Source organism: Mytilus californianus, unplaced genomic scaffold (genome assembly GCF_021869535.1).
Source record: "Mytilus californianus isolate M0D057914Y unplaced genomic scaffold, xbMytCali1.0.p SCAF_19, whole genome shotgun sequence".
Classification (NCBI taxonomy): domain Eukaryota; kingdom Metazoa; phylum Mollusca; class Bivalvia; order Mytilida; family Mytilidae; genus Mytilus; species Mytilus californianus.
The window spans coordinates 2,611,214-2,628,980 of record NW_026262667.1 but is presented as its reverse complement, the minus strand read 5'-3'; the positions used below and the strand labels follow the sequence as shown (position 1 = coordinate 2,628,980).

Here is a 17,767-nt window from a genome sequence, read left to right as displayed (position 1 = left end):
TGAATTCTGAGAAAACGAAAGTAAAAATAGAATTGAAGAAGAAAGAAACGTCATTACGTCATAAATATAGATTTACAGACCTTTACCTGACTGAAATTGTTCCCTGTTTCGATCTTAGTTTAAACAGTATTTATTAATGAAAAATTACAACAATAAAGTATTACAATGTTACATGAAATTCAAATATGGGATTCGGAAACATGTTTGGAAAAACTTTTATAGATCCGTCTCCCCGATCTTGATGATTAACCCCTTCACCCGGCTTTGTATGTTACAATAAATACATTATCCAATGCCATCAAGACTCCATAGGTAGCGGTATAAAGAAAAGGAGCCATATTTAACATGGAAGTTTTAAGTTTCGGTGCTTTTGTTGGAAGACTAAATATTTTAAGGAAGGAGTTGGCTTCGGCGCACATCTAATTTTGCGAAAAATATGTGTGAAACAGTTATTTCATGTCAAATATATGTCAATTTTAACATGTTTGTATCTAAAAGTGACAGCAACGCAGAATGTTGTGTTCTTAAGTGTACTGATAATATAATCTCTTCATTTATCAAAAGAACTTGCATTATTTTTAAAGTATTGAAGAATGTTATTACTTTTAATATATCAGGATTCAAATAATGGCTTTGATCACACCCTTTCCTTGAACTATAAAATAGCTTACCATGTTGATTTTATTTTGAAATTACCAAATTGAAAGTAGCTTATATAAGCACTAAGTCTATATCATCACTCATAATTCATATATATACAGCTACTTTTAAGTTTTTATATATGAATTAACATCGTTTGGTGCACATATTTTTTATCGTTTTATATACACCTGGATTGTTGGATTAACTGCATGTTTAAGTGGGTGTGAGATTTTAGAGGGTGCGGGTGTATATAGCCATCCTATTATGTAGGAGTGCGCCGAAATAGAACGGTGTTACTTATTTACTGTACCGTCGGCGGTTGCTTCGTGATGTGGGTTTCCACTGTGTTAAAGACCTTGAGGTGACACCTGGACACTCAAAAGGCGACGTAATGTATATTATATATAACGTGTGTCGTTATCGGTGGTGAGTTATGTATATACAAATTGCTTTTTATGACTATACTCTACTGTGTAGTGCAGATATATAAACATTGGCTCGCACATGCAGAAGACACAAGCGACACAAGCAGTTTTTAAAGTTTTAAAATCCCGTTGCTTTCTGTATACACCAATATCTTGTGGTGCTCCAGATAGTGGTGGAATATACCAAAAAGAAAGAAAATATGACGTTATGAGCGCAACAATAACAGAAATCGTAAACCAGTCATAGGGTACTTTCAGTGTACGCCGCGTTCAATCGATGAACATTTATTGTTGGATTTCACTTGAAAATCATGTACATGATTGAACTTATACGACATCACAGGATAAAAACACATTTTAAAAGGTGATAATAAACATATCTGCTGATGCTCGAGTATGAAACATGAAAAAGCGATTCCGTAATATTCGTGTTTCTAAAGCTCGCTGCTGCACAAATAAATATTGTATTTTCTGCCAATATGACTTACGTATATGTAAAACAGGTGTACCACTGTTTGATGTGAACATTGACTTATCTTAGTAGAATTGCTTAGTTCATCACCTCTGCAGTGATAGTCTAAAGTTTTGCCACAACTTTTATATTTTCACTGTCACTGACAGACGTGACCTGCGTTTTTCTTGCTTTATTGAAATAATTCATCCTTGCTTTGACACAAAGTTGAAATAATCCGGCACTTTTAATCCATCTTCAACAATGATTTGTCATCATTATTATAAACAGCAATCCTCGTCATAATACTGCTTGGATCTCGTCATAATGCTGCTTGGATGGGTTCACAAAATTGAATTCCGAACTCCTTGTAGACAATTGACTATTGATCTTTGTTTGTGTACTTTAACATTGACGTCATAGATTAAATGACGTCAAAACGTTACTGAAGATCAAATCAGGAGACACATTTCCGGGGCTCATTTGGGAACTTATTTTTTTGTTATCAATTAAACACCAATTATAAACAAGTTGTAAAAGAAAATTCCTGAATTCATGCATAAAATATCAAGAAATAAATTGGGAAAGTGTATTAAAAAAAATGCAAGTTATACACTGTTCACACTAGGGACTATATTCGTAGACAACGAAAACCAAAGGGCGATAACTGTGTCCTTGGACCTAATAGGATAGAAAGACGACTAATTTTAATAAAACTTTGCATGACCTAAGCATAGGAAATTATAAGATAGTTGGCTAAATTTCATGGCCATAGGATATATATTATAGAATCTAGGGCCATTTTAATATTGAAATTTGGATGTTTATTTTTGACGTTTAAATCAAATATTTTCAACTGTCAAGATTTTGGCCTAAAAAATTTAAATATTGCAAAAATTTGCTTTTTAAATACTCTTGAATATAAAATAATAAGTATTTAAAGCAACAGAACACTCATTTGATTTATCAGATTTATTACAATTATTCGAAAGTAAAATTTATATGAGCCTGTGCCTGAAAATATAGATTTTCGAATTAAGGGAAGCCTTACATAAACATGCATTTTTTTCAACCAATTTGAAGTTTTTGAAGTTTTTTAACCATACATTATTCTTTCATATACATTAAATGTACTTTAAATGTAAGGAAAAGTTACAAAAAGCATACCACATGAGTATAAAATGGTCTTAGGCCATGTAAGACTGAGAATTATTTAGAGTCGATTTAGGCCGTATCCCATATTTACATATAAAAATGCACACAGAGGCTATAAGAAATGGAAATTTGTTACTTTTTGCTCATTTCTATGCTAAGATGTCATGATACAAGAAGTCTTATTGCAAAAGGACTCTTGAATTCAACTTTTTTTTGCAGACAGTATGGTCTGATGACCAGTTTTTCACTTTTCAATGGGAAACTTGCATGTAGTTTTAGTCTCAATTGGCATATATTTGAACCACTTACTATCCTAAAGAAGAAAATTATGGTAGCATATGAAATGAATAGGGTGTACTGATCATTGTAAAGTGTTTTTTTTACAGATTTAGTGAAATATTTGTGATGGACAACAGATTTTATGTACAAAGCTCTTCACATTTCACATACATCAAACAGGCCGTTTTACCAGGGACATAAATACAAATATTCTGCACATTTTTTCTGTGATAATCTACTTTTCTCTAGATTCAGAGTTCACAAATGGTTAATTAAATTTGATTTAAGCATAGAAACACAAATATCAGGAACATAAAAAGCTGTCAGATAGAAAGTCAGCATGGCTCTTAGGCATAAAATGGAAACTGCTTGAAAATGCTTATTTTAGCCGTATAATGCCAAAATGGGACATTTTAACAGAATTTCTGTCAAACAAAGATGTAAATCCTTTACTTTTATTGAGTTCGACAAATTGAAACCAGCAAACCATTCAGAAAAGTTGCCAAAGTACAGAATCTACATTTACGGAATCCATCTCTTAGGCCCGAGAACACAGTTATTTCGTAGTGCATTTCTTTTAGACAATAAATTCAAATAAAAAAAATCGCACCTGCTCTATCTCAAAAAGATTTTTACAGTGTAGTGTACTACTATTGATACAAATAATATCAAAATTATAGAAACTTCTACCAGCTCTAACTCAAAATATTGACAATTCTGTGTTAAGGGGGGCTAAAATTCAGTTTGACAGCTTCAGACATTCTAATTTTTGAATTTTTTTAACTGGACCAAATCACTACTTAACATAAAGATTCAGCACCAAAATTTTTTAACATGTAATTTCATCCCCTTACTTAATATTTCATGCATAAAATATCAAGAAATAAATTGGGAAAGTGTATAAAAAAAAATGCAAGTTATACACTGTTCACACTAGGGACTATATTCGTAGACAACGAAAACCAAAGGGCGATAACTGTGTCCTTGGACCTAATGCCCAAACCAGTGCACTTATGAATGTAATATTTATTTTATTCAGGTTATGATATCGAATTCCAGTAGACGGTATACTGGTACGGTCACTACCTTTCATTGTGTGATGGTTCCATGCATGACCTATATACCACATATATGATAAGGAATGTGTTACATGTATTAGTTTGTGATTGTCTTGTCTATTTTGTAACTGTATAGTGTTTATATGTAATTTTACTAGAAACTACATAGTATTGCATATATATATGAATTTGTTGGAACACTAACATTGAGATTGGTAGTGGTTATTTATTTTAATCTGTCATGTCTATATCACAATTATGAGACTTTATGTGTGCATTGGAACATATTTGATTTATTTCCCTTTATATATAGCTATGTTTTATATTGTTATGTGCTGTCTATGTATTTATTATTGTTTTATATGTTGTAGGGTTTCATAATTACATGCAGTGTGAATAAAATCACTAAGAACCCTAAACAGAGTCCATTATCCGTATTTGTGCCTTTCGAACTCGTTATATTTGTAAACATATAAGATCGTTAGATCGTATTCAAATCGAATTCGTCAAAATGACCCCACAAAATTTAGTAAGGCATTTTAAACGACCGAGGAGTGATTGGGTTTTTTATTATACCATATATGATTGACTTGATCAATCAAGTGACATTATATAACATATCGTTGTGTTTGACATTGTTGGTTGGATTTTACGAAAAGTCCACAAACCAGACAGGACATGGTTGAACAAGCTCCTTACGTGGGACAGCGATATAAATTCTTGTTTATAATAAAATTACCATCCTGAAGTAAACAATCTATTGGGTGCTTACCTGTCATAATCAATGCATTAATAGAAACTATTGCGCTTTACTAGGCAATTTTAAGCATTGCATCAATAAATATCTTAAATTTAGATTTCTATGCAAGCAAACTATAACTTATAGTTGTTCTCTGTGTGACTGGTGTTACTTTTATCTTACCCCCTTTTAACCCTAATTTAGAGCCAGTTGTTGTGGGAAAGTGATAAAAATATTATATGAACAATATTTATAAAAAAAGTTCATCGGAAGATACCAAGACCTTGCTGATAAATATTCCGTATCAACTTCACAAATAATACATGATGTTCTTGAAATAAAGATTCTAGGTACTGACGTTGTTTATCATCTTAATTACATTTTGTAGTGTTCTTTTTATTTGTCTTTGTATATTTTTAACCTTTACTAATTAGTGTATTTTTGATAATATCCTTTTTGCATGGCTCTGTATTTATACATCCCGCCATTGTGTTATAATGCTATTGTCTTATATGTAATATTGTCTTTCATTTTTGCTTATGTGCTTTGTCTATAGGGTGCCTATATGCCATTTTCTTTTTCTTTATTGACATAGATGTTAAATTTTAAGTGTCAGTGAAAATTTTAGGGCCTGTCCTCCTTGTCATGCATTATTCCCTTTAAAACATTATTCTAATGTTCATTATACTCATGCTGAATCTTCATATTTGATATGCTGCTGCATGAGCGTCGCCTTCTTTAGCTTCAAGCAGATATGATTTCTATCCCTTCGTTGTTCTTGATAGACTTATGAAATTTACTTTTGTCAAATGTCTGATTAGGGGAAAAATATCCAACATGTTTAAGAATTATCATATATAAAAACATATTTGATTTTGTTATCAGTAAAGTAAATCAAACTAAATATAATTTTTATATACATATGCACATTCATGGCTCTACAATCTATCGATACTTATATCTTGGCATTGCACAAGGTCATGTTTTTCTCTGACTCTTAATGACGTCTTTACACTAAATGCATTGGATGTTGGATGTGTACTGATTGATATTTTAGTCTTAGATGCATGATTCTTTTATTAGGTGTTATTGGCTTTAAGCTAGCTTTCAGTAACTGTGAGTACTCTCAGATCTGCACTTAGTGTCTTTTTGTTGTGGGGATGTATAAGTACCATGCCACGTCCACTCTGTGTTTTTGTTTGATGTATTTCTATTTGTATCCATCTGATGCCTTTTTCAACTGATTTTTATAGTTAGTTCTAATTATGTGTCTTTCTATGTTGTGATGTTACACTATTGTTTCAGGTAGGGTGAAGGTTGGTGCCTTTTAAAACGTTTAAACCCGTTGCATTTGTTTGTACCTGTCCTAAGTCAGGAACCTGATGTTCAGTGGTTGTCGTTTGTTGATGTGGTTCCTAAGTGTTTCTCGTTTCTCGTTTTTGATATAGATTAGACCGTTGGTTTTCCTGTTTGAATGGTTTTACACTAGTCATTTTTTGGGGCTCTTTATAGCTTGCTGTTCGGTGTGAGCCAAGGCTCCGTGTAAAAGACCTTTCTTTGACCTATAATGGTTTACTTTTACAAATTGTGACTTGGATGGAGAGTTGTTTCATTGGCACTCATACCACATCTTCTTATATCTACTTATGTTGTACTGTTACACTACTGTCCAAGGTTAAGGGTAGGGTTGAGCGCTCGTTAACATGTTTAACCCCGCCACATGCTGTATGTGCCTGTCCCAAGTCAGGAGCCTGTAATTCAGTGGTTGTCGTTTGTTTCTATGTATCATATTTGTTTTGCGTTCATTATTTTGTACATAAATTAGGCCGTTAGTTTTCTCGTTTAAATTGTTTTACATTTGTCATTTCGGGGCCTTTTATAGCTGACTATGCGGTATGGGTTTTGCTCATTGTTGAAGGCCGTATAATGACCTATAGTTTCTGTGTTATTTGGTCTTCTATTTTCATATTAACATCATGTTTAATGTCCACAATAAACAAAAGAAATTCCCTTTATTCTGTAATATTTTTAAATAATACACAGCATTTTGTTTCAACATAGTGAATGAAGCTGATTATGTAGCCGGTGGGAAGTCCGTGCCAATGAACATACAATTCTTCTTTTCGTAGTCGTGAAGAAGATCTTTCCATACTGGGTCACATACAAGCAAATTTCTGTTACCTGGAATATCAATACATTCATTTAATACCATTACGTTTGAACACTATAGATCAAAAACTATGCTTGCGTTTTAGTTTTATTCTACTCTACTTACTTCTTAAATTGAAAATAATCTTAAAATCGTACAAATGATTTTTTTTTCTTTAATGCGATAACATATTTTCTGAGGGCCTTGTGAAGTTATCTTTATGTAATTTTGCCGCTTGCATTCACTTAAGCTTTAGCCCAACGCTCTGATTTTTTAACGCGCAAAAGTTTTTAAAAGAGAGGAAAAAGATACTCAAGGGAATTTCAAACTCATAAGTTGAAAAAATAAACTGACAACGCCATGGCTATCAAAGGAAAAACCAGCAAGATCTTAAGACATGAATTACCTCCAAAATAAAGCTACCTAACGTCACCGCTTTGTTACGCTGGTTCCGTATGTTTACAATATATATTTTCCCGTTTGACTTTAAAAAGGAATTTTTGGGCATTAAAAATAGACCAATAGATTGAAAGTTTTAAAACTGTCAGTAATCTTAAACAAATGCCCAAAGCTATTTATGCTATATATAAGTTGCTCAGGAAAATAAAACATGAGTTTGTATTTAATTTACCAAATATATCGAATGAGAAAGTATAAAGTGAACGTAATGAATCACGACTAACCGATACAACGTAGTATATCATATTAGATACTGACCTATAATTACAAGTCCTTTTTTGGCCCTCGTCAGTGCTACATTAATTTGGTTTTTGTCGGTAATAAATCCGAGATTCTGGAAGCACCATCCTCTGGTTGGTTGTTTCGGTATTCGATAACTAGGAATAGATCTTACCAAACTGAATATAACATAATCCCATTCTCCACCTAAAAAGCATTTCATTCTATTGACTCGGTTTTTAATAAGAAACGTTAAGCGAGATGAAAGTAAATATGTTTCTGTCATTTTTTATCAAATTTACAAGTAATGTGTATCTTAGTGATTATACATTTTCACTGTATTATACACTGTTATAACATTTCTATTTCATTCAGATAAGAGTTGTATTTTACCTATTTCTGTGATTACAATACTTGTACATGTATTTGCAAATTATTATTTTTTTAGAAACACTAAAATTGAATCATGAAAAGCAATATACACAATTATGGTCACATTATGTATGTTTGGGTTGCTCACCCAATTTTGTCAATATAACGGAACAAAAAAAATCTGTTATACAAATGGGAGGTTAGGTAGCTATAAAACCAGGTTTAACCCACCATTTTCTTCGGAAAATTCCTGTACCAAGTCAGGAATATGGCAGTAGTTTTTCATTGGTTCTGTTGATTAACTATTTATAGCGTTTATTTTTTCGGTTTTTATGGACTTCCACTTTTAGAGTTTGCCTTGGAGTTCGGTATTTTTGTTATACATTTTGCATGAAAAACGGGAATGCACCGATTGAGCTGTTGGTTCAAACGTCAACAATCCTAAATTTAAAACAAAGGAATATACTAAAAGATCTCAACCAGGAAAACGAAAATTTTAATTATTTGTGAGTGATTATTAACCGACTACACGCTAGATGATATGGAAGGGATACCGAGAAAGTCCTAATTGGATCCTAGGAGACTAGAGCTTTGATTATAGAAACTTTTAAACACGTTTTTGTTGAAAAAAATTGTTTTCAATTTGAAAATAATACTCTTTAAAAGAGTGGCGAAAGACACCAAAGGGACATTCAAACTCATAAGTCGAAAGTATACTTACAACGCCATGCCTAAAAAAAAAATACCAACAAACAACAGTACACAAAACAAAGAAAACTAAAGACTGAGCAACACGAACCCCACCAAAAAACTGGAGGTGATCTCAGATGCTTCGGAAGGGTAGACAGATCCTGCTCCCCATGTGGCACCGGTGGTGTTGCTCATGAAAGTACAAAGCCGGTGATAAGTCTTTAACTGACTACTAAGCTGTAATTCACCGAGGAAATGACTTTAACAAAGAACATCTTATAAACACATGTGGGAGGTTTAGCTAGCTATAAAACCAAGTTTAAACCCACCATTTATTCGGAAATGCATGTACTAAGTCCGGAAATTCAGCTGTTTTCAATTCCTACCGTTGATAAAGTCTAACGTTTGATTTTGTCAGTTTTTATGGACTTCCCCTTTTTGAATTTACCATAGAGTTATTCTTCTTTTTTATGCTACTTTAAATATTGTAAATACTTACTAGTATTTAAGGTATTTGGACATTTTACAAAATCTCATCAAAGATGCCAGGCTTAAAAACATTATTTTACACAATGACTAAGAAGAATTTTTTTTTTTGACTTAAACAGTTTAGTAGGAATATATAATAAACATCGCTTAGTACTGATGAGAAATAATCACCTTGGCTGGCAACTACAGTTGATACAATAGGCAGTGTTATTCCAGTGTTAACAGATTCTGCCCTCAATGCTGTACACTGGGCGTTGTACTGAGACATGACATTGATGCTTGAAGGTGGCACATTCTCGTTTTCTACCATATGTTGAAAAACTTTCATCTGAAACGTATCAATGTTCACTCAATGGCTACTGTTTCCTCAATCATAGTCAGATAACTGTTTAAGTGGGATTCATCTGGCTATACAAGCGTATATAAAGACACAACTATACCCCGTAGATATATGAGAAGCATATATCCAAACCCTTGTATTTGGAAAGTGAAACGTCCTTTGGTCCTTGAAACATTTGACTTTTACCATTTTTACAATAGAACTAACTTAAAAGCAATTATATGAAGGTCCAGTTAATTTATAAACTAATACGCACAAAAATGTTAACATGACAAAACAATAGAACAAAACACATACATTGCATTTATCGGGACTAGTCAGATATCAATTAAGTAACAGTAGTTTACAACTGTTCAAATCTCATAGATCTATTAAGAACACAGCCAAGATAACAAACACAAACTGAAAGAATCGCATGAACCCCTGAAGAACAGAATTCACAAATACCTTTTAAGATTTCTTTTAGATCATGAATTATCTTACTCATCTCACTAGGCGTGATGTGTTCACTGTCTAAGATCTGATACCATTATAGTCGTCTGATGTGCAATTTTAACGACTGTGGCATTTTGACTGAGAATGGATTCGCGTGGCGGATGACACTTTCAATGTCGACTCACAAGGCCTCGATCCCTTAGTTGTGTATGCGATTCCCTCAATTTTGTCCTAACCTTGATTTGTCTCTTCTTAATCGATTTACAAAATTTTACACCGGTAAACTATTGTCGCCTTAATCGAATCATATTGCTCAAAGAAAAACAGTTATTCATACAAATAAAATGATATTTACTATGTGTGAATCTTTTTTTTATTGTGATTCTCTTTTAGTTATAATACTTGAAAGAAAAAAACTATTTCATTCATGTAATAGGTATTAAGGTGACTTAAAAAAGTGGTATTTTGATAAAAAGTGTTCTCTTGCTGCAATGTAACACTAGACACAAATATATATATATATATATATATATATATATATATCTACTAAGCATATCACTTATATAAAATTGACATATGAATATACTAATTAGTATGAGCAAAGAAAAATTTCTTTTTACAATGTAATATGTTTGAAAAATCATGACATTTTTCAAAGTTGAAGATGTTTTATATACTTAAATAACTATTTTTTTACTATAAAACAAGTGTACGTGAACTTTCTTGTAAAAGAAAATCCTTTATATTATCAAAAGCTTCATAAATGTACTGCTATTGAATTATTTTCTTCCCGTACACTAATTCTTTCATATTTTCCCGTATGCAGTGACATTACTACGTGACCTCTCGTTAAAACTTCGGCCATCGCACAACGTACGTGCGAGGGGAAAACCGTGATAAAATAATGTAAACAAACGTGCACTCAATAACTGATTCTTAAAGAACAAATTACATGCAACAAATCATTTAACAACTGTTAAGGAAAGGTTTAATAAACAAATGAGAACGCATTGAAAATATAAAAAATATCATGGCTCTATCTATTCACTTATTTGTCATGTGCTCCACGTGCTTTTTTTTTATTGCTTATCAATGTCACAATCCGGAAACTTCCGCAACAAACTAGAAAGTTAATTAGCTTGCTATCAACAATCACTAAATGAAATATTATTTGTCGATAATACGTTAAAGATTCGTAATAAAAAAAAATTAAAAACGTGCATACAGGACTTCGTTTAGTATATTACATGCATTTGTTCAATAATTTCGATAACATTAAAATTACAAGAAACCGTTTCATATGACTTTAAATTTTGAATTCGGAATAAGAACCTCAGTTTTTCCTTTTGAATTACAAAGTCTCTTCTATAATAACTAGAATTAAACAATGACTAAAAGTCACCAGCTATGATCACCTAGTTTGTGTCAAATGTTTAACATGTTGAAAAAATGAACATTGATTTGAAGATACGATAATTTTATTTAAGAAAAACACAAATCAGATTGGAAATATGACACCAGAAGTAGACATAAGGTATGCAAAGTCTTGTATAGCTCATTATTTATATATGTAACACAGTTAAATGAAAGTGCATATGTGACTGTCGCTAAAAAGCACATAATCGTCAGTCTCATCATTTTCAATTGCTATTCATTAATATATTGTCATAACAGAACAGAAAGCATATGATGTATCAATTTATGACACAAAATAAGAACATGAAAAAAAACTTAAAGCAAAGGAACAGTGTTTTAATTGCTGTTCTTTGTCTCAGAGTTACATTGATGCCTGCAACTTGGAGCAAAAACTCTCAAATCACTGTAAGGTCTAGACATCCCCTACCTCCAGTTGGAGTGAAAAACTTGTATAGATATCGACCATATTTAATTTGATTTAAAGATGGTGATTAATGGGGTATTTATTTCTTACCACTTGTTTAACTTCGGCGTCGTTGAACCTTGACTGTTCATTTCCTGCCTCGGTTTTAACCGTTAACATCTCTTCATCTCCTTCAACGTGACAAAATACATGTGGACAATGTTCATTGATCGTACGTGGCCACATTTGCAATGGTTGATACGATGTTCCGACCCCAGGATGAGTTTTTAATTCACCATCATAAAAGTGTTTTGACGGGAATTCGCATATTTTTGGATGCTGTAAAAAACAAAGCATTCAAATATGCCAATTGCATATAGTATTTATCGTATACAATTATCAGAATGAATTTTGATTTATGTATTTATATCACGTAGATATCTAGTACATTTAAAGTGCAGAATTGTCTTCAAAAATAAGAATATTCAATGAATATACAAGGTGTCATAACATACTGCTCATTCGAACAATTTTAATAGTTTTTTTTTTACTTATATGTTGTTTGTCCTGGCCTATCTAATGGATGATGGTTAATTGTCTCTTTGATTCTACGATTCCGCATAGTACACAATTGCTTGCTTGCTCTTATTGATTTTTACATGCATCTCTTTCTAGTTCAAATTTTTTTACACAATTGCAATTAAATTTTTAAATATCGTTTTACTTTAAAATACTTAAAGGTCTATTCCAGTGTAAATATAAGCAACGGTACTTTGCCGATGTTCAAATCTCATAAATCGATTAAGAAAAAAATCAAGGTAAATAACAAAAACTGAATGCAATGAACTCCAAAAGGACCGAGACCAGTGCTTCGACAGGATATATGTCTCCTATGTGTTTTGTCTTTTGGTATTTTCTTGTTTTTTGCCATGGCAGTGTAAATTTGTTTTCGACTAATGAGTATGAATATCCTTTCGGTATAGTCCGTTTCTCTTCTACTATGCATGCATGCTATGCAAATCCACATTCAGTCAAATTTTCACAATCGGGAATGTGACATAATTTGACGTAAACACGTCATTTTAATATTTGTTGACATAATTTCTTTTCTTCAATCGGCAAACAATATAAACGTTTTAAGGAAAATGACGATTCTTGTCAAAAATTTAAAAAAAGAAAAGAAGTTAAAGTTTAAAAAACAAAAATATTGGATCTTTTAATTTTTGTTTACAAGTACGCTTCCAAATGTCTTGGATCAACATTTATACAAATAACGTACCATTCTGTACTGTTCTTGTAGCATGGTTTTGTATAGGATATTTCCTGAATATCTTTCAAAAAGCGAGGTTTCTAATCCAAGTTTTGCTGCTTCTTTACATTTAATAATCGGACGCAACTGTTTATGGTCACCAATAAGAACAACTTGTTTCGCAGATGTTGCTATTATAGGAACTATTGTTGCAGGTTCAGAACACATTCCACTCTCATCAATTATAAGCTGGTAAACTCTGTCTTTTGTAGCTTTCAGAACCTTTGGGTTTGCTACCAGTGAAGTTGTACAAAATATGACGTCATATTTTGGTAGCTCTTCCTTTGTTGCTTTACTCTGGATATCTTTGTATTCCTTAATCATTTCAACAGTTGTTTTTAAAGGCTCCCTATTTCGTTCATCAATTTCTTCTAGCATACTGACATCGTCGGCAAATTGTTCATCTAGTTCCTTTAAACGTGCGGCATATGGTTTTCCCTCTTGACGGATCAAATAATGTAAAACAACACAATGTTCAACCAGGTAGGGATCTGCTTTAGCATCGGATATGTTGCGCCTGGTTACACTTGCCCTTCCAGGAATTGGGAAGCTTAGTTGTTCAATTGCAGTTCCATATATTCTAACAATACGTGGGGCTTTTGGTCCTAATTTCTCTATTACAAGACCTATATTCGTAATACACGAAGTTACATTAAATGACGTTATTGAAATCGATAGATGTGATCTATATCATAGTAGATAAATTATGTGTAAATCATATGAAGATAAAAAGGTTCTACAAAATACTAAATTACCACGATTTAAGGTATAATTACATCTAATACAACTTTAAATTTATACTGAAATATAAACTAAACAGACTGAATGGTCCGTGTATATTAGCGTCTATTCGTTTTTCATTTTGAAATATCAAAAACAAAAAACAAAAAACGAGAGTGTTTTCATTTTTCGTTTTTGATTTCTCAAAAAACCAAAACGGAAAACGAAAGTGTTTTCATTTTTTGTTTTTGATTTCTCTAAAACCAAAATGAAAATAAAAAGTGTTTCCGTTTTTCTTTTTTGATTTCACTAAAGATGAATTTTGAATGTAATTTAAATTATTCTCGTTTTATAATGTACAATGTTTTCCTTTCTTGTTTCACAGTCATTGATAGTAAATAATGTCAATGTAAACACCCCGGTGTTCTTTCAACATAATTTAGACAAAATAGACCGCCTGACTAATGAATTGAACTACGGTGATAAATGAATCAAAGCCTTTCAAATTACCTTGTTGATATATTTACTAAAAAAAAATATTATATTTAAATATTAAACGAATCATAAATTTAAATTGTACAATATAATATTATGTAAGTATGGTACAAATAGACAGATTGATTACAACATCACATTAACAAGGGAGGACCTCAGGTTACTACTTTTTAAATTGATAAGAAAACTAGCCCAGTCCTTAAAGTATACATGCACAGCGGTTATCAGATCTATAGTATTTAAATCGAAGTTAATGTCGACGGATGTAAAAGTTTTTATCAATCTGAACAATAAGGGTTCGTGATCTTTACTTTTAAGTTTAGAAAGGTTGATCTAAGATGATTAGAATTGATGACGAAGGTCCATCTGCCAGTATTATACGAACATTCAGGACGATAATGTGTTTTGCTTGATCAATTGATTCAAAAACAAATTTGCGCAATTTCACAATTCAAACCGGGTTTAGCATTCAATCATTTTGCCATTTGGAGCCAATTCGGTATTAGTTTTGCTTATTTGTGAAAGATATATGGTGACCTTAACTGGAGGGTGTGGATGGGGGTTTACGGAATAGAGAATAGTGGGCAAAAAATATATATAAAAGAGACAATGAAACAAGACATAAAAAAATAGAATAATGAGGTGTTTAAATATGAACAGAACAAAATAATTGGCAAAAAGTAAAAAGAAATAAAGAATAGAGATATATGGCCTAAAACACTATTTAAAGAATAGAGAAAAATGGTATAACATATCAAAGAATACAAAAATGAAGAACCCCGCATCCAGACCATTGTACTAGTTGCCTAAACCAACGTTATTTTGTCTCCGGTAGATTGTTATTGGTTATCATACGTTTTCTTTTTATTTCTATGCCTATCAATTAAGACGTGAGCTTTCATAATTTGCCAGCTTATTACATTATAAAAAAAGACTAAGCCGAACATCACCCTGGATTTTTTCTCAAGTAGACCTCAGCTACCCACCCTACCACACCATTACCGAAAAGTTAATAAAACTAGAGGCTCTAAAGAGCCTGTGTCGCTCACCTTGGTTTATGTGCATATTGAACAAAGGACACAGATGGATTCATGACAAAATTGTGTTTTGGTGATGGTGATGTGTTTGTAGATCTTACTTTACTGAACATTCTTGCTGCTTACAATTATCTCTATCTATAATGAACTTGGCCCAGTAGTTTCAGTAGAAAATATTTTGTAAAAATTTACAAAAATTTACAAAATTTATGAAAATTGTAAAAAATAGACTATAAAGGGCAATAACTCCTGAAAGGGTCAACTGACAATTTTGCAGCAAAAGCAGCAAAATTTTCTTAAAATTACCAATTCAGGGGCAGCAACCCAACAACGTGTTGCCTGATTGGTCTGAAAATTTCAGGGCAGATAGATTTTGACCTAATGAACAATTTTATCCTTGTCTGATTTGCTCTAAATGCTTTGGTTTTAGAGATATGAGCCAAAAACTGCATTTTACCCTATGTACTATTTTTTAGCCATGTCGGCCATCTTGGTTCGCGGGCAGGGTCATCGGACACATTTTTTAAACTAGATACCCTAATGATGATTGTTGACAAGTTTGGTTAAATTTGTCTTAGTAGTTTCAAAGGAAAAGATTTTTGTAAAAGATTACAAAAATTTACGAAAAATGGTTAAAAATTGATTATAAAGGGCAATAACTCCTTAAAGGGTCAACTGACCATTTTGGTCAGTTTGACTTATTTGTAGATCTTACTTTGCTGAACATTATTGCTGTTTACAGTTTATCTCTATCTATAATAATATTCACGATAATAACCAAAAACGGCAAAATTTCCTTAAAATTACCAATTCAGGGGCAGCAACCCAACAACGGGTTGTCAGATTCATCTGAAAATTTCAGGGCAGATAGATCTTGACCTGATAAACAATTTTTCTCAATGTCAAATTTGCTCTAAATGCTTTGGTTTCAGAGATATAAGCCAAAATTTACATTTTACCCCTATGTTCTATTTTTAGCCATAGCGGCCATCTTGGTTGGTTGGCCGGGTCACCGGACACATTTTTTAAACTAGATATCCCAATGATGATTGTGGCTAAGTTTGGTCAAATTTGGCCCAGTAGTTTCAGAGGAGAAGATTTTTGTAAAAGTTTACGGACGACGGACGCAGGACGACGGACGACGGACGACGGACGCCAAGTGATGAGAAAAGCTCACCTGGCACTTTGGGCCAGGTGAGCTAAAAATGTCTACGGCAATACTTTTGTCCGCACTAGGTGCAAAGGGAAGCTGGGTAGCTGAGGTTAACAGTAGAAAAAATCAAGGGTGCTGTTCGGCTTAGTTTTTTTTCTAAAGTAGGTCCAAAGTTGAGGTCGGATACCCTACCCAACCCTTCCCGAAAAGATAATAAAAAAAATTCTACGGCAATACTTTTGTCCGCACTAGGTGCAAACGTAAGCTAGAGATCTAGCGCATACTTGATCAAAATTCCTAGTTTAGGTATAGCACGGATTATTTTTTTTTAAAGCTAATAAATAATGTCCTTGTCCACCATACTTTGAGTACAAAAAATAAACCTTTCGTGAAATCATAAGTAAGCGAAATCCACGGGTTCACAAGTAGAAACAGTAAAACAGTTTTGTGTGGCAAAAAAAAGTTAAAGCACGAGTGAAACTTTCTTTTCTTCTAATGCAGAACAATAGTAGTTACTTTTCATGAACTATTTGACAGGATACCGAGAATATGGAAAGCTATTTCACACAATAGTGCAATTTTGTTAACATTTAAAATAATTTCATAATTATTTACGATTCTATATACACTCAAAAGTGTTGACTATTTAAAATGTAAAGCGCTGTGTGATATATTGAAAGCGATTTCTATTGCATTTATATAATTAATGAACAAAGTAGATACCCACATTAAAAAAGGTTGAAGCATTGAAGGCCAAATAAGTTTTCATATGTCACATTCTTGCGTGTCTAATTGAAATCAGACGGTCATTGGAGAGTTCCAAGAAGTTTACAAATTAATTTAATACAAAGGCAAAAAATAATGTAAAGTTAATTGGTGAAATAATAAATTAATTAAGACTGAGAATGGAAATGAAGAATGTGGCAAAGAGACAACAACCAAACCAAAGAGCAGAAAACAGACGAAGGCCACCAAATGAATGGACGTCACACTAAACTAAAAATTAAAAAAAACCATACAAGACTAACAAAGGCCAGAGTCTCCTGACTTGGGACAGGCGCAAAAAATGCGGTGGGGTTAAACATGTTTTGTGAGATCTCATCCATCCCCCTATACCACTACAGCTAGCCAATGTAGAGTAAACAAACACACAGCAATACGCACAGTAAAACTCAGTTTAAAAGAAGTCCGAGTCCGATGTCAGAATAGGTAACAAAAGAAACTAAGCAAAATGACAATGATTCATAACTTAACAAAGGATTACTAGCAGTAACTGACATGCCAGCTCCAGACCTCAATTAAACCGATTGAAAGATTATGTCTTCATCACAT

General features: G+C 32.5%; 1 protein-coding gene across 4 annotated transcripts in view; it reads right to left on the bottom strand.

Moving 5' to 3' along the window:
* Positions 1-6,742: 6,742 nt before the first annotated feature.
* Positions 6,743-17,767, bottom strand: part of LOC127727060 (helicase with zinc finger domain 2-like) — a 75,146-nt gene continuing 64,121 nt past the window's right edge. For 3 of the 4 annotated variants that reach the window (XM_052234476.1, XM_052234474.1, XM_052234475.1), the window contains 5 exons: positions 13,001-13,656; positions 11,833-12,060; positions 9,299-9,455; positions 7,616-7,783; positions 6,743-6,930 (listed from right to left, as the gene is read on the bottom strand). In XM_052234476.1, coding sequence (XP_052090436.1) covers positions 6,824-6,930; positions 7,616-7,783; positions 9,299-9,455; positions 11,833-12,060; positions 13,001-13,656 — 1,316 coding nt within the window. In that variant the 3' untranslated portion in view covers positions 6,743-6,823. The remainder of the gene's footprint in view (positions 6,931-7,615; positions 7,784-9,298; positions 9,456-11,832; positions 12,061-13,000; positions 13,657-17,767) is intronic. The other variant, XM_052234477.1, reaches the window with a different exon arrangement.